At 39.0% G+C, this 18,693-nt stretch overlaps 1 protein-coding gene across 1 annotated transcript in view; it reads right to left on the reverse strand.

The window, feature by feature from the left end:
• Positions 1–5,508: 5,508 nt before the first annotated feature.
• Positions 5,509–18,693, reverse strand: part of LOC107684675 (teashirt homolog 3-like) — an 18,014-nt gene continuing 4,829 nt past the window's right edge. Inside the window, exon 2 of the mRNA XM_016480999.1 lies at positions 5,509–8,905. Coding sequence (XP_016336485.1) covers positions 5,877–8,905 — 3,029 coding nt within the window. The 3' untranslated portion in view covers positions 5,509–5,876. The remainder of the gene's footprint in view (positions 8,906–18,693) is intronic.

Below are 18,693 nucleotides of genomic sequence, written 5' to 3' on the forward strand. Positions count from 1 at the left end.
TCATCGCCTTCAGATTAAAGCTGACGCTGATGTCTGCCAGCTCACATTAATCAGAAGTGTGTCACAATGGGTTTTGCAACAGTTAGAGTCAATTTTAATGATGTCTGCATTTCATGTTTCCTCTGCAGTGGATTATTAATCATGATCTATGATATTTGCTGTCGAATTGTTGTCTAATCATCCAAAGAGTTTACGTTTACACTTTTTTTACCACAAATCTTTAGACAGGTTTGACTTAAAAAAAAAGATTTGATTCCTGCCACGCAAAAGTCCAGTGAATAGAAATGTCTCCTGTGCATTTACATGACTTGAAATCAGAAGGGACAGGCTCGTCCTTGACAAGTGCACCTGTCACAGGGTCAAGTCAGATCACATTGGCAGAGTCAAGCATGTTGCGCTTGCTGCTTGTGCTTGTTTATTTCAGGATATATTTGTTGTAGTAACTAGATGGCTTGTAAAGCAACAACAAAGGAAAAATGCATTTTCAGATAGTTACACTATACTATATACTTTTTAATAAACAAAAAAAAAGTAAAGTGATGAGAGGAATTTTACTGTTCATTTACATAGCAACATTTAATCTTACTTTCTATATGTACATGGTAATTTACACTAGCAACAGTAGACAGAATTGTCTGCAATTATGTTGTCCTTTTAGTTTTTATACAACCCTATTTTTCTCTGTCTACATTTTTGTATTTTTGTCACAAATCAAATGACAAATTATTACATTTATAAATATTGGAATGTTGTACTAAATAGATTGTTTTTGAGTTAGTGTTTTTGTAAGTGAATACATCAAAGTATTACATGGCTGTATGAATTCTGTGGAAAATAGACAATAATAGAAAATGGTAAGACTATTCATATTGATTATTTCTATGAGTCATATTATTATATAAATTACTTTTTCCCAATAGTTTTTTAATAAGATTTTACTCTATTTTAAGGCAAGTTTAAGTTGAAATAAGCTGTTTTGTCATATTATGGTACCATAAGACAAAGGCCAGGTGGGATTCTTCTTGTGCATTTTTATGAAAGGTAACAAATTTCACGCATTTTCCATGCATTTGCAATACTGTTTTATTCATATAGAAGTATTTAATCAAACTAATGTTGTGTTCTGGTCATTTTGACCCAGAGAGAATTTTCTTTTTCTTGAAAATGCTAATGTTATCACACTGGACTAAAACTTACTGACTTTGCTCACACAGGGTCTAACAACTTTCCCCCAAAAAATTTACATTTTTTGTACTTTTTGGGTTTTTTCTCCGACTCATTACACTTTGCTCTTGGTCAAAAATAGTGTTTGGCAATGAGTGAACATTTATCACTCAGAAACTGAGGTGCATAAGCTCTGTTAGTAAGACCTATGACCAGTCAGTTCCAAAACGAAATCCAAACCTTGTGCTAAATGAAGGAAAGCAAGAATATATTTGGTGATAATGACTGGGAACACCAAATTACGTAAAGGATTTTCAGCACAGTACGAAGGGTTAATTTGTTCAGGATTCTAGCCATTTATAAATGCACAATTAGTTAGGCTATTATCTATAAAAATAACTACAGATGTTTTCCTTTGTGAATTCTTTCTTAGGTAAAACATAATATCCTGAAACCAAGTAGATGGACAGAGTTGACACCTCTTTCTTACAGCTCATGTTATTATTGGGGCATTTCTTCATGAGGGAAGGACTCACCCTGCCAAGCACACAGGCTGATGTTCACAGCTTTGACAAGATTCTGCACCTCTTTGATGTCTGTATGCGAAGATGTACGTGCGTGTGTTCTTCAACACGTTATCACGTCTCTGTCATTCTTCTGTGCTCAGCTGACGTTGAAGGTATGGGACTGCAGCTTGAGAGACTGTGGGTGGGTTTGTGTTCATGTTTATGCTGTCTGAATCATATTAGAAAGCTACAACTAAAATATAACTTATATGATTGACTGGATGAAGTAGCCTAATTATCAGTCACAACTTTGTCAGGATATTGCCACGTTTAATTTTAAACTTTTAATGTTAAACTTTCTTAATTGGGATAGAAAATGGCTGAGTTGGCCATTAAATGCAATAGCACATGGCTGGTATCTGCTGCTCTGTAATGCAGATCAGAGCTGGCATTGACGTTGAATGAGAGGTGGCCAAACATGACAGTCAAACAGAAAGGCCAGACAAGCAGACAGATGTCTGATCAGTGATTTTCAGAACACTGTATTTAAACTCCCTCAATGTGTGAATAAAGAGGACAGGAAGTGGCATTTTGGCAGCTCCAACCAGGAGTGTCACACTGAATCGTGTCCCCTGCCATCTCCGGATGGCTAGCGCGGCCCAGGAGGTCGCGTGAAGCGCTCAGCTCATGCGTTTCTGGGACGTCGCATCTAAACGGCACCTATGCATACGGCTGAGACGTGCGGAGAGGGACGATGGACAGGGACGAGACCATTACCACATTTCGAATGAGCCCTGACAGAACATGAGTGGATGCCTTGTCAGATCATTCTGAATACACAATGTCAGAAGTCATGCCACCATGTCAGACAACTCAGGCGGTAGTAGAGAGCCAGCATTCTACAATGTTCGGCTTCGTTCTGAAATCTTGACATGTCTGAGATTTCTGCTCAAAATGAGGTCATTTCAAGTGAAACAAGATAGACAAAAAGGCATTTGTTTGAGACTACTAGTGAATATGCTTCTATTTTGTATTATTTTCACATTTAAGCAATTTATTTTTAAATACAAATCCATAGCTACATAAATGGACAATGAACAAACAAGCAAATCTAACCAAAATCTGACATGCTGAAAGATAATAAAAATATTGTGAGATCCAAAAAGTCTACGTTATTTTAAATAATGTTTTCATTGCAAATCATGTAATGAAATTAGAATCCTAAATATTTCTTGTTGTTATTTTCATTATTAAAATGTTCAAAATCTTTATTTGTTTGTTTATTTTAATTTCACATTTTATTATGCTCTCATACTTTTTGCCCACATGGTATATACCTCCTTACATAATCTGACAAAGTAAATTTGACCAGAAATACTGGGTGCAGGACATACATAAGGAATTTTATATGTTCTGGGAGTTTTTCATTCGTAATATTTGAAATTGATTTTTTTTTTTTTTTGGCATATTTCAGTAAGGTTCTGTAGGGTGGCACACCCATGGGTCACATCTTAAATAGAACGATTCTTGTTTCTAAATTCTGTCAAGAGAGCTAGGGAATAAAAAAGAAACTGGACAAAACTAAAACTAGTTTTCAGTGAGATATCCAGCTCAGTTCTCTTGGGGGTTGTTTGGTACACTATAAAAATGAAATATATGCTCTTATTTATACCCCAACAGATCTTGTTTTAGACCTTCCTTTTCTTGCAAATGTAGCTAGATCAGCCAGTGTGTTCCTCTCAAGCGTTTTACTTGGTCAGCACTTCTCTCCTAGTCAGAAATCTTGCTTAAGGTATCACTTAAGGTGTTGGAAAACAGGATGAAACGGATTGATACACAGCTTTTGACATGCTATTTGAGCATGTAGCTCACTATAATTGGTCGTGTCATCATGCATTAAATTAACAATGTATGGTGTAATGCCCTGAAACGAGTGTCTTTTGCAAATCTGTCAGATATCATGCCAAAATGCTCTTGACAGCTGTCTGGGGAAATGCTAGTGAATAGCAGTTCAGCTGCTCAAAATATTCCCCATCCAGCTGTTAAATATTTTGGACTTACAACAACTTTCTTGAGTTAGTTTATTGGGCTGATGGAAGTGGATGTAATGCACCATAGTTTTTCATACTTTTTAAAACTCGCAACCTTCTAAGACTAAATCAATATCATGTGTAAATAATATTTAAATGTAACATTTAAGAATAAACATTGTCTAACTTGATTTAAACTGACTGTTTACTTCAGCAGTATGACAATTTTCCCATTCTTTAAGCAAAGGAAAATGACCTTAACCCATACCTTGTGCTGAGAATAATTCAGTATGTGTGGACTCTGTGTGGGCAGCTGCCACAATTCTGTCCCATGAGTGCTCTGGAGCTGTCATAAACGGTCACGTCAACTCAGGTCTGGTCACAATATGAACTGACACTCAAGTAGCGGGTGAACATGATTTCCAACAGGCCATGATGAGATGAAGATTGTGCTAGCTCAGTGATCAATTTAGCTTCAGGTTAAGCATGAATATGTTCTAAGGAACACTGCAAATTACAGCTTTCCTTTACAAGTTACATGTTGAGATGTAAATGTGTTTGATATCATATATAATTTTTTTCAGGTACTTGCCTATATGCTATAATTTTTAGAACAGCTAACTTCAGACAAGATGTCAGACAAGAAATAAGGATGATGCCAGTACAGTCTGTACAGCGTTTCACATCAAATTCAAGATACTGTTTTCACGTCAAGTTTTTTTTGGATTGGCACATGTCAGAATTCCTGTTCAAACTTGTCTGATCAGGTTGAAGCTTATTGCACTGTCAAACGTAGCTCTCTTCTCATTAGTCTGGGCCCCTTCCCATCAGTGCATGCGCTCAAATTAGATTGACATCCAAACTGTTCAGATATACAAAGCAATTTAGATGATATTCATTAGAGCGATGACATAGGATGATGTGACTCTGACAGGGAGCACTTCTCTCTCTTTCTCTCTCTTATTTTATTACCACTGAGGCGTGACTACCCCCACTGAATTCACCGTACCAAAGGAACAAAATAAAAAGACAACAATGTCAATTTAATTCTGCCAATACTTGATGGGAAACAAGCTAAGATGACAAAGAGTGTATATATTTGACTATACTGAATGTTTAGACTTGGCATGGTAAGAGTTAAAATATATGCACTAAAGAGGAAGTAACTGCAGCACAATGGGGAGATTATTTAAAAATAAATAAATACAATTTTTTAATTTAAAGAAAGCTTTCATCCAACTATGACCGGCCAAGCATAAGGATGCACTTATTGGGGAAAAAAAAGTGTTTTTTGGACTCTTTTGAATGTCTTATAAAAACAATGGTATTTGAATGTCTTATTAGAATACTGATATTAGGTTAAAATTATGCAGTTTAAAAAACATTAAACGTGAAGTCAAGTATTTGAAAAAAGACAAATAGGCTTTGTTTTTTTCTAATTGCATTTTTCTTTAAAAAAGATTACTGATTTTTTTTTTTTACATTTACATATATAGATGGCATGCCTCATTCAATTAACATTCAACAAAAATTATGTAAATAAAAACAGTTAAATAGTCAGATTAACAAATCTGGCAAGAATAAATACAAACAGGTGATACACATATTTGGAGAAAACAAAAACATCTGTAAAAAAAGCAAGTCAAGGCAATTTATATCAACAAAAATGTTAAAGACTTAAGTATTATATACAGTTCTTTAGTTATATATCTATAAATAAATCAGATTCCTTATGCACAAACAAAGTATTAGCACAAGCAAAAATGAAAGAACAAAAGTGAGTCATATTTCGGAAAATATGCATAACATAACATCTATGTACAAATGTTCATTCTTCTCTCATCAGAGCAGAAACTTCCCCCAAAAATCTGTTCATCATGAGCATTCAAGATCGTTCATAACTTTAAGACATTTTTATATATAATAGATTTCTTATACTGTGTATCTACTTGGTAAAACTGGTGGTAGCCAGCTTAATAGGTTTTTAAAGTTAAATTACCATTATAATATTCATGATCACAAAAGCTTAGCCTACAAGGCCAACTGTTAATGCAACAATATATGAGTAACTGTATGAATCTTTACATTATGATCTGTCTGTTTGTTCTCAAATTAGAGTACAATAAATATCCTTGCATACTGTGTTAACTGTATTGTTTTACAAGTGTTTTGTATATTACAGCGCTGGCACCAGTGGCAATTGCTCCTGACATCCTCTAGCTGGCAGTACAGCAGGAATCACAGGTTTTATGGGAGGGCTCTTAGAATACTTTGTAATCCTCCGGTTCAGATCCTTAGAAGTAAGTTTTGCCAAGTCTTTCATTTTAAACCCAAGGTGTGACTCAAGGTGACAGATGTATGTAGAACGAACTTGGAACGGTGTTGCACATTCACTACAGTAGAAAATCGGGTGTCCGGAGTCAACATTCTTTATGAACTTTGTTCTGCCTGTTCGCCTGAGCTGATACTTCACATTGGCCAGCCAGTGGCTGATGGTTGTCATAGATAGACCTGTTATATGTGATATGACCATCCTTTCCTGGGAGCTCAAGTCTGATATCACATACTTTCCATCAGCTGTCTGCCTGAGGCAGGATGCAAACTGAGCCTGCAAAATCAGCAAGTGCTTGGGTTTCCAGTGCGATTGCCTACCTTTACGTTTATGCCCCATGGATGTATCCTCTGCCTCATCTGAAGTATGAGAACCCTCGATTTCTGACTGCTCTGGCTTACATAAAAGCATTGGGGACTTCAAAACTCGAGAATCTGAGAGATTGCGCAGCATGTCTGATATGTCAGATAAGGCATTTTCACGCAAAGGACTCGCTGGTGATAAGATTTTGGAACTGGCTGATTCACTCACAGATACACCAGACACAGAGGAACTCAAAGCTTTGCCTGGGAGAGCAGCAGCTCTGAGACACTGTTCACTTTTGCCTTTGGACAAGTCTATCGGTTGGTCTCTGCAAATTTCATGGCAGTCAGAATGCAACTGGCTAAGTTTCACTGAGTGTCCAGACGGACCGGCAAGAGCGGCCCTTTCTGCCATGCTGTTGCTCATCCTGAGAAGCATGCTCATAGGGTCCTGGACAGGCCTTACCGGTTTGGCAGCTTTACCCAGATGAAGGTTCATAACAGACTGAAGGGCACTTAGAGGACTGACAGAGGGTTGTTTTGGCTCAGGGTGGGCAGAGAGTAGACCAGCATCATCATACAGATCTGAAGTGGGGTGAGTTCTGTAATCTTGTGTGTGCTTCTGAATTTCTCTTTCGTTTGTGTTACCCTCAGAGACATTGCTCATAGGTGTAAACGCACTCTCATGACTTGGAGATTCTGACATTAGCGGTTTCCCTTTGGAATTCAGCAGTTGTTGATGTGAGGATCCTTGCCCATTCAAGTCATTAAATTGTCTGTCAACCTCAGAAATCTTTTCTGTTACTTTCTTTTCCAGTTCGTCCACCTCCTGGACATTAACTGTGGTAGAGGAAGCTCTTGGTGGAGTGCTTGGAGGGATTAAATGACTTTTGTCTATGGACTGGCCTTCCTGACTACTGCTTGATTGTTTTAAGGAAGAAATATAGCCCCAGTTGTTTAGACCAGGTTTCAGTTGGTTTCGTAACTGATAAGCTGCATGAATGCTCTGGTAACCACCCCAACTCGGAGCACCCCTCTGTGCTTTGTTAATAGCCGATATAACTGTATTCTCCAGTGATTTTAGAATATCAAAATCCATTTTAGGACTCTCTTTTAGATCTTCTTCAGTTAGGTAATCACACTTAGATGACATGCCAAATTTCTGCTTAGCATCATTTATATTTGCAGACTCCTTGCAATCACTGTCTTTTTGAGAAGTAATTTCTTGTGCCTTGTTTTTGTCCCCAGTTGCTACAGATGGGAGGGACGGTGACTCCAAGATTCCTGTGGCTAAGAGAAGGGAAGAACATGGTGTACCTGACTGAGACTTCTCAGACTTACTTTTAGGATGAGGAGGCTTGTCTTTCTTTTGCAATGTTTGGGTGACTTTGACAAAGTGACCTGTCAACATCATATGAGCACTCAACTGCTGCAAAGAGTCATGTGAAATCCCACACTCCATACATTTGAGGTTCTGAGACTTGAACTGCACACCACGGCTTGTCTTCTGAACTATCAAGTCGTCTTTGTTGGTTTGTTCAGAATACATCTGAAAAATATCACTGGCCTGCCCTCTGTTGGGACTTCTTGTCTGTTCTGTGGTGTGCAAAGATTTTGTAACATACAGCTCCACTGGAACCCTCTTCCTGAACGAAGACACAACTTTAGCAGCAATTGCAGTTCTTGGCTCTCTCAGAGGAACCTTCTGGTAATGCTTAGTCTTTATCATGTGCACGCTGAGGTCTTGCAGGGATTCAAAAGAGTGTCCACAGTACATACAGCGTAGGACTTTCTGGGCATCTTCCTTTCCCTCCATCTCCAAAAGAGAGCGCTTCCGGGGCTTGGACCATGACTTGGCCCCCTTACTAGCACTTTCAAGGTTGTCATCACGGTAGTGGTCTGTTTCATTCATGTGAACTGTGAGATCAAGCAGCGTGTCATATGATGCACTGCAGCTTTTGCAGTGGAACTTGCTTGCACCAGTAAAGATGGATCCATAGAGTTTAGTACTTTGGCGGTAGAGCTGGACAGTGGAGAAAATACTTGGTTCAAGTGCAGCAGGTTGTTTCTGAGAGACCTGTTGGAGTGTCTTTGCGATAGCAGACTGATGCCAGTCATAGCTGTTGCGTCCAGGACTGCTGTTGCTACTACTGCTACCACTGCTACTGGCCGGCTGTTCATCTGCATGCGGTTGAGAGGAATTCAAGCTCAAAAAGGACCAGTAGGGATTATTAAGGAAGCTTTTGTAAATAGCCTTCATCTGTTCTAGACTGTCTGTAATACATACTGAGTCCTCAGAACGGTCTTTTAGAAAGTCTGTTGTGGCCTCCTCATTTTTGATCGGGGTGCTGTCTGCATCTGACGTGGGGTCACTAGATTCACTTATGTGAGATTCATTGTCAACATCATGACCTGACAGCTCAGCAGTTGGGGAATCTTGTTCATCCACTGGGTTATTGAAGTCTTCTCCCAAATCACTTTCACCCTGTTGTTTTTTCTTGGTCACTGAGCAATCACTTCCAGTGCCTTCGGTCTGCATGGTGTTCACCTTAACATTCTCTGAATCATAAGCTAGTGGGAGAAAAAGAGAAAAAAAATATTAAATGAATGCCACATAAGTTGAACTGAATGAAGTAAACACACAAAACAATCATTTAACCCAATGATATTCTTCTAGAATTTAAAATGGATGGGCCACATCCCACAAGATGTTGAACTGCAATACAGGCAAATCATCCTGGTAAATGAAGTATTCCTCCACCCTGGCCAACAAAAGTCAACGTGCAAATTTGAATTGTAATTCTGTATCCTGCTGTCTGCAAATCAAATTCAAGAATTGTATTGGAATCTAAAAGGCATTAATTCAATTCTTAATGGCACATAAGCACTGGAGCATCCACAAACAAATAACAGAGGGCCAAGAAATAACCTTCAAATATTTTTATATAATTGTTTGCTGTTAAGCACATAACCAGGCTATTTACAAGGGGTTGCACCTGCTGCCATTCGGCCCACTTCTCCACATGTCCACATGTGCACAGGTGTGTCGAAATATGAAGAGACAAATAGATAGAGGGAAAAGATGGACAGATAGATTGAGAGTTTAAGGGGAATGACATAAGATGGCGGCACATAAGCCACCTGTCACTTTGAATCCCACCTGACGACTGTTCACCTTGGACAGGTGACGTGTTGTGAGAAAGGTGTCTGCTCGAGCACCTCCAGATGACAAATCCAAGGGGACACGGTCGCCCTTCTCTCTGCCAGCTGCCCTCACACCCTCAAAAGAGCTCATCCACCACCGTCCTCTGGGACTGACGATCCCGTCTCCTGACAGCCTGTCCCCTGCTAGTTTGACACTGTCACTCTGACTCCGTAAGTGGAACAAATGCCCCCTTGAAAGCCATACCAACCCCCCCATCTCTGTTCCACTCTATTCACTCTTGTTTGTGTGTGCATTTGTGATTATGTTGCTCATGTCAAAAGGAAAACGCTTGACATGTTAGATGTTTGGAAATACAGCAGGCCTTGAATTACAAGCTAACATGGTGTGCCGCCACATGTGTGATTCAACTGCACTGTGGCACGCTAACGGTCTCTCTTCCTTTCTCTCTCTTACAAGATCCACCACAGTCCTGACAAGAGTGTTAAAGCACAAATAGCTCTCATTTCAAATGATAATACACAATCTCACAAGCCTGCGCTTCTCTCATTTAGCCTCTCACTGGCTGTCAGCCAAGCGGCCCGCAGGATGGGGGCTCTAAAGGATAACTGGCAGGTGCAGGCCAGTCTTATCCCCTCTGTAGATTTGGATTGTCACTAGGTATCCATTACTTGCCAATCTCCTCTGATCGTGCCCGACAGCCTTGATCAAAAGATGTCATTTGAACGGCCTGATTTGGCATGAACTCCAAAGCAGCTCGAAAAGAGGGTGAACCAGGTGTAACTACGATGACACGATCATTTTCCTGCCCTCTCATATCCCTTAGACAATTACGGTGACACACTGAGGGTCCACAATGGCAAATTGCTTTTTTCTTGCACAAATGCCAAAGACTACAAGAGTGTAACTTTTTTGGAGGGATTTTAAACCAAAATATAAAACGGATATAACCCTGATGTGAATCAGAATAAGTCAGGTTTAACCCACTGACTTTGTTACTGTACATAACACAAGCCTGCCCTCATACAAAACCTAGGGGCTGGAAAAGTTCAGAAGATACATAATCTAAGAAGAAACCATATACTCTCACAAATGTGTATGTGTGTATCAAGACCCAAGACCACTAAATTTGAACACAATCTTTAACCTTGAATCATTTATAATCCATCTCAGGAGGCACCTACCATAACCAATTATTCTCAAAAGGCTTGATTGACAGCCTGGTGATTTATTAAGCTAATACAATGTGATGTGTGCAATGAGTTCTAGCAGATCAAAAATCCAGGAGACTTTAGTGGCACTCGCCTTGTTTGATTTATGTAACTATTACATTTGTCTCCATATGATCAGTCATTATTCCCCTCCAAATTACAGACAAAAACAGCACCAATGATATTTGAATTGGAACATCAAGTTCTATACGTAATAACCTTTGGTTAATGTGAGTGCATAATTGCTTACTCTAAGACTGTACATGATTACTGTTAAAAGTACGCATATTTTGTTAATCCCATCTAATGTGATCCCCTAAACTGTCTAGATCATCTAATTTTTACATCAGAGGTTGATCATCTTGATGTCATTTTATTTAATGTCATACACAGGTCTTGTTAGGCAACTCTGCAATAACACCCAATAAGATGATTGCTCAATTTAAACAAAGCTTTCTGTCCGTAAATACTGTAGCTTTTCATCCTCAGAGCTCACATGACTCACTCACAACCTCATCGTGAGATACAGATTGAGGCTAACTGTGAGAATTGTTATTGCTTGAGGCCATGCTAATATGCAACACATGACACTTTGATCAAAATAAAGCAGCATTCAGGCAACATGTTGAGATGCCCCCATGCCAAAAATAGCGTGTTCTTTGCTGCAAATGAAGCAAAGAAATGTGTGAATTTTTTTAGTCAATCAAAGTGGACAGTCAAATCAAGACAGAAAAAGAACTGTGGGTGCATAATGTTGTCCTGGGTCTTGCCCTTTCTGTAGTGTTTCTCTTTCTCTGCTGGAGAAACTTAAAACTGACCATTTACAGTAAATGCGGGAAGGCAAACAGCCTCTGCTGACTGGAATTCCACCGACCACAAACGTCCTTTCAGGGTAGATATCTCTCTAATTATCACTCTGTGTGCCTTTGATTCCTTTTCCCCCTTGACAACAGTGTGTCTGATGTGCCTCAGCTGCCAAGAGTGATTGGCAACAATTCTATGTGTATCTAAGCCAGCAGCTGCTGAGATGATGGCCCAGCATCAAAGAACTCAGTGAGATGGATGGCACTCATAATTCTACTCTGCAGGGACAAGGTGGGGGAGGTTGGGGGCAAAAACCAACATCAAAAAAAATCCCCCAGACTGTCATCCACCCACCCCCAACCGTTCAAGCAAGGCTTTGTCCCCGAGTTACCCTCCTTTAATAAGCTTCCGATAACTAGGAATTGAGTTCACTGAGAATACTGCAAGGGTTTGTTGGGAATGCAATACCGAACTCCCAATCTTATCCGGCAATGACCACCCGGTGGACAGCTGGTGTCTCATAACAAACACAGAGAGAAAGCAAAGCTATCCATCATAGAGAGGACATCTAAGACCCTGTGTTCTGTCTATGCCTCTCTTACTCTCAGGTTACAGGCTTACACAGCCGTCCAAATAATATTCACTGTGATAAATGGTCCTCTAAGCGGCCTACCTCTCATTAATCTCTTTCTTTAAAGGAGCATCCATCATGAAGCAGGGCTAGAGCTGTGGGAGAGAACGCTAGAGTTCATTTACAGGCCAGCTGAGCTTGAGTGATGCATGTCATTTTAAGCTCGGATGGGAATGCGCAGATGTGAACACGTACAAATGTCCAGATATGTGAATACTCACACACAAAGGCAGATGCACGCATAGACGTCCATTCTTGACAGACAAAGTCGATGATTGACGGACTGATTGACTGATTTAAAACGTGGTTTGGTAGGAGAAAATTTCAAAATGCGTAATGCAAGACTTTCCCATCTTTCGTTAAAGTAGAAATTATCATGCATTAAGCTAAATTAGAACTAATTTGTTGTTTCACTTGCTCAACACGTAATATATCTCAGTCTGTCATCGGCTGAGGTCTCTACCCAAACAGGGCTTTCAATGACTTAATGACTTTACAGCTTAACTCAGCAGTGCGACAATTTATTACATTTTCTTGCCTGTGTCACTTTCTTTTAGTCTAACGACAAACCCTATACAGCACCGCCTCCATTTTGCTTTTAAACATTTGACCTGTATCTCTGACTTCCCAACTTTCTCCCCAGAGTTTTCTGTCTAATTTTCAACTATTTCTTCTTTCTTCCCTCCCTCGGCGTCTCGGAAAGCCTGCGTGATAGATGACATGTGTCAGGATGCCAGAAGTAAAGGGTGGCAGCGTGATTAACGGCTCTGTTGAAAGGGTAATTGACGGTTTGGCATTGTGTTGATCTTCACCAGGGTTTGGTTTCTGGACCCCTAAGGACCAGACTGACTCATTTTTCTAGAATGGACTGCAAGCTAAAAGCCACCTCCCATGAGAAAAGAGATGGATTCTTGTCTTCTTAACAGAAGATTGATGTCTTCATTGTCAACACAGCAAAGTAACATTCATATAAGTTTACAACCACAATAGAGTGCTAGTTCAAATGAGAGTTCGGACAGTAGGTCAATGTGACGTTTTTGTGGGGGGCATATAGTGAAATAATGAGCGATACAACTGTCCTGATATCGCAATTATGAAAAAAAAAAATCTCATTTGTGGTGTATTTTACTATTATTTCTTATTACTATTTTTATCATTTATTATTATTTCGTATATTTACTAGCGGTGTCGAAATTAATCGTTTCTTCGATGCATCGCGATGCAGACGAGGACGGTTCGGTATCGGTTCAGTAATAGACCATAACCGATTATAACGTACTGACACTTTTCTGATGTCATTTGTCGCATACATGCTTTGTCTCGGTAGCATACATTAGGCGCGTTCGGCTTGAAGCGCCGCTGCGCAGAATGATCAGTGTATGACCAAGTACCGCGAGAGCAATAAGAGAGCAGACAGATCCTTATGCTTTTGCGGTTGATGTCATACACTCATCCTGCGCAGCGCTGCTTCAAATCGAACGTGCCTAATGGCAATGACGAGTGCGAGTAATTAAAAATACCAACTACTTTAAAAGCCGACATCTGGCCACATTTCGGCTTTTATGAAAAACCTGAGCACGACCTGGAGAAGACACACGCTGTGAGTGCGAGTAATTAAAAATGCTCCAACTACTTTAAAAGCCGACATTGGCCACATTTCGGCTTTTATGAACAACCCGAGCACGACCTGGAGAAGACACACGCTGTGTGTAAATCATGTCACGCACAATGAAATATGTAGGGGGTAGGGATGGGCAAATTAAGCCTTCTGAAGCACTGAGGCTTTCCTCTGACTGTTTCGGGAAAAGATTCAAAGCTTCGAGTGTCTCGAAAACAGCGCCATCTGGTGGTTAATAAAAAATATAGCAGCTAAAAGCCTGTGAAAGATGCTCCGTAGGACGAGGCATCTACCACATATTCCACAGATCGATTCAAGTTACGTGCACAAATAAAAGCCTAACAGTGTGTGTGTAATATCGAATATCAGTAATAGAAGAATAATGTAGCCTACTCATATGAATTGCATATGGCAAATATTGAATTTTTCATTTTTCTTTTGTATTCTTCATATTACTTGTATGACTGGGTATCTAAAATGTAACTGAATAAGTCCGAATTGCCTAATATCATTGCGCCTGCTGCACCCATGGTACGCCAGCAAAGTTCCTTGATTATTACGCCAGAATGAGAGTATAGTTCCTAACCATATTGGCCTAGAAAATCGCAACTTTTCATTTTCCGTCGGTATTAGTACACTAGTACACGAAGAAGAGTCAAATTTTAAATAGGAAAAATATCGAAACTCTTTGGTCATTTTTGAGCGAGATGAGCGAGATGAGATCTTACACTCTCACGAGTGCACATAAATGGATTCGCATGTGCACTTTGTACTTTCTGCAAAATGTGCTTGAGTGCAATACTGAGATTACTGTAACCCTGGACACCACATTCAGCATGATCATCTCGGTTTTGTTTTTTAAATGCACACTTAAAATTTTACAAGTGCTCATGCCAACAACAATCTTAGAAGCACTCAGGCAAACAACAGGATGAAGATACAAAGGCAAAACCAATTACACAGCAAATGTGAATACAGGGTCTAATGGGCTGCATTTCAGGAAAAGTAAATTGTTGACCACAGTTGGCAGGCTCTTGGGAGCACACAATCGCAGATGACAGTATACACTGCAACAAAAACCAAGCAGGAGCAGCAGGCGGTCAAAAAGTGGAGCGTAAGGACAGAACCCAGTTAAACACCTGCTGTTTCTTCCGAATTAGGCCAAACTTATTCATGTTGAGAAACTGGATTAGTAAAACTTATTTATCTGAAACATATTTATCTGAAGCCAAAAGGCAATTCTTTAATGTATAATCAAAACAGCTTTAATCTTTTAGATTGTTCAAGAATGTTCAATGCTCATTGTATGCATGTGCACATGTGTTTGAGGGAATGAAGCAATCAGCTGAGGCCGCTGGGACAGCTCCATTGGGATTTAACAGGTCACACTTCACTTATTACCCTCTATTTACATCCATGAATTGCTGTAACCCTTTCTTTTCCATAGTGCCATCATATCTGACAATAACACATTATGTGCATTCAAAGGAAAAGCGTTAAAGGGGCCATATTTCAATAATTGTATATTTTCCAATAATAATATGTCATGTTTTTTTTTCATCAAATTTTCAAAAAATTCCAATATAAGTAGTTGAAATACAGCTAAAATCAAATCAAATATAAATATTACAGGATACACTTGAATGAAAATTAGTTTAAAAAATTCAACTTACAATTTAATTAGAAACTGAAATAAGTTAGTAGGTTGAAATACTAACTGTTTAAGTTGAAATATTAAGCTTACTAAATCTAAAACAGAAATTAAAAACATATTAATGTTAAGAAATATTTTATAAAAATAACACTAATTACAAAAACAGAAAAAATGACTAAAACCTGAACTAAAATTAAAATTGTAAGTATAAAAATTACACCTAATTAAACCACCTCGTCAACCACCTAAAACACCCTAGTAACCTCATATCAACAACCCACATCATAATATTGTGGTGGTGAAAATTTCTGTGAAAATTAGAAATGTTGCCTTGGCAACTAAATGAAATGCAAAGAGAAATTAACAGAAAAGAAAAGTTGGTAACACTTTAGAATAGGGAATACTTATTCACTATTAACTACGACTTTTCCCTCAATAAATTCCTAATTTGCTGCGTATTAATAGTTAGTAAGGTAGTTGTTATTTCTAGGCATTGGGTAGGATTAGGGATGTAGAATAAGGTCATGCAGAATAAGGCATTAATATGTGCTTAATTCGTACTAATAACTGGCTAATATTCTAGTAATATGCATGCTTAATAAGCAACTACTTAAGAGACCCTAAAATAAAGTGTTACCGAAAAGTTTAAGTACTAAAATTACTAAAATTTAAATCTATATAGAAATATAAAAAAAATTACAATCATAAAAATTACAACAGCACATAGCAAAGTTACTATAAAATAAAAACTGAAAATATGAAAATAAAAGCTAAAATAAAAGCCTAACAGTGTGTGTGTTTGTTGAATTTCTGTCGCTAATAAATTCATTTACCCATTAAACTGCAATTTAATACCAGTACGAATATCAATATGATATAATAGAAGAATAATGTACTCATATGAATTGCATATGACAAATGTTGAATTTTTCTGAAATAATTTGTATTATTTATACAGGTGCTGTGTAATATCATTGCGCCTGCTGCACCCATGGTACGGCAGCAAAGTTCCTTGATTATTATGCTGGAATGAGAGTATAGTTCCTAGCCATATCGGCCTAGAAAATCGCAACTTTTCATTTTCCGTCGGTCTTAGTACACGATGTAACTACAGAAGAGTCAAATTTTAAATAGGAAAAATATCGAAACTCTTTGGTCATTTTTGAGCGAGATGCTAATGGTCTAATCAGATTCAATGATCTATGCTAAGCTGCAGCTTAAAAGTGCTACCGCCAGACCCGGAGATCGGCTGAATGGATTCAAAAACGGTAAAACTCAACTGTTTAACTCTAGGGGAGTTGGAAAATGAGACTATTTTCAAAAATAGTGGAGTGTTCTTTTAAAAAAAAAAGTAAACTGTCCATCACAACTAAAGCATCAATACCAGTTATGAACACATTATACTTATGACCACACACCGTCTGTGTGCATGTGTGAAATGTGTACCCAGGAATGTGTAAGATTACTTTAATCTTTTGTCTCAGCCACTGCGTAAATCAATGGGGTTCTAGCAGTTTTGAAGCTGTTGGCAGTGATTACAGGCATGCCTGGCTGGAGAGGTATGTTGACATTGGTTGGGATTAGGGAATATTGGGCCTCTATGGTTTCCTGCCCTTTCATCACCGCCACCATCAAGCCCAGCTCCTGCGTCACATCCACGCATGACTGACGGCCGCTTGTCCGGATGACCTGCCTTGCACCTTAGATCTGACAGCGACTGATTTTACCCTTAGAAAGAGGGAGAAGGCAGGGCCTGGAGTAGCGCCCAAAAGAGCCTGAGAACCGAGAAGCTTTTTGGCCAGGGTGGCCCGTGGGATTTGCGGAGGCGTGTCCGATTAACTCACATTATCAACCCACACACAGACGGAGAGAGATCTAACTAACAGAGTTGAAGCAAAGTACAACTCTCAAAATAGATTTGATGTCTAATCTGTCGTTCCAAATATGGCTCAAAGACAGATGAAAACATTCATTTCAGAAGGACTGTAGGTGTTTCCAAATGTTTGTCTTCTCATAACAGTTCAGAATCATCTAGATTCCAGACTGGCACCAAAAAGCTCATTTGTCACGTAAAGGTGCTAAATTGGGTTATGGCAATAGGAAAGGCCAGCAGGAGTGGCTAATATCAACTTGATTACATCAAGGCAGCACAAACCTAATATGACTTGGTGACAGACACATAGCTTGTCAACTCCAATCATTGCACCGGTCAGGAATCCATCAAGTTTACAGCTAATTAGGTGTGCTCAAATTAAGCAAAGCAAAATGTTTCTTTTTACAGAGCTGTGCAAACTAGGGCTGCACGATACTGGAAAAAACTCACATTGCGATATTTTATTTTTCTGCGATATATATTGCGATATGAAAAAAAAAAATCACATGACTTGAATAGTTTATTTGGGGAAAAAAAAATAAATGATTGGGGTGATTTTGTAGGCGAGTAAATCAGCATAGGAAATAAACAAATTACAAGCATAGATAAATATAACAGAACAAACATACAAATGAAATAAGCAGTGCTTTATATTTTTATAGGTAAGTCTAACAGTATTCAGGTACAGAAATTGAATAATCAAATGTAAAATAACACTGCATAGTCTTCATTGTATAAATTAAATCTAATAAATCTGTGTTAAAGCTACAAAAGTGATTTGTCTTTGTGTTTTGTTGTTTGATTAACGTTCATAACACAGAAAGCCTCAGGAACATTAAACTGCTGTAAACCAATATACTGTTACACATCCATTTTCTTTCTCAAGTGTTTCCCTTCACCTAAGCCATAAGACTCTGTGTTTACAAGGATACTTGCAGAGCACAGTATTTCAAGCACAAATATGCGCGGAAGTGAACGGAATTCGGTGTTCACGTGCATCTGCGTGGCTCTCACCGTGTCTACACCGGACGCGAGCGGCGCAACAAAATGAATGAACCCATTATAATCAGTGATGCTGTCTGTCTACACTGGGTGCGGCGCGGCACGACAAATCCCAGATAGTAAACTGATGCCGTGGTCTCTTTATGACGTATAGACACAAAGTTCAAATTATTGGCAACGGTCGCTTTGTCACATCCAGTGTAGACAGACTTTGGGGCCGTTCACATGTCGCGCCTAAAAACGAGGGGGAAAACGCCAGTCGCGCCGCTTTCTCCTTTCCAAAGCGCTCGGGAGCTTGCTTTCGTAGCGTCTGCCGTTGCTAAGCAACCGTGACCTGCGCTTTCCACGACGACGCGGAAGTTTCAACAAAGGATAAATGGATTTCCAGCACTGAAAATCGCGT

This window comes from Sinocyclocheilus anshuiensis, unplaced genomic scaffold, assembly GCF_001515605.1.
Source record: "Sinocyclocheilus anshuiensis isolate Anshui unplaced genomic scaffold, SAMN03320099.WGS_v1.1 scaffold93, whole genome shotgun sequence".
Taxonomy (NCBI): domain Eukaryota; kingdom Metazoa; phylum Chordata; class Actinopteri; order Cypriniformes; family Cyprinidae; genus Sinocyclocheilus; species Sinocyclocheilus anshuiensis.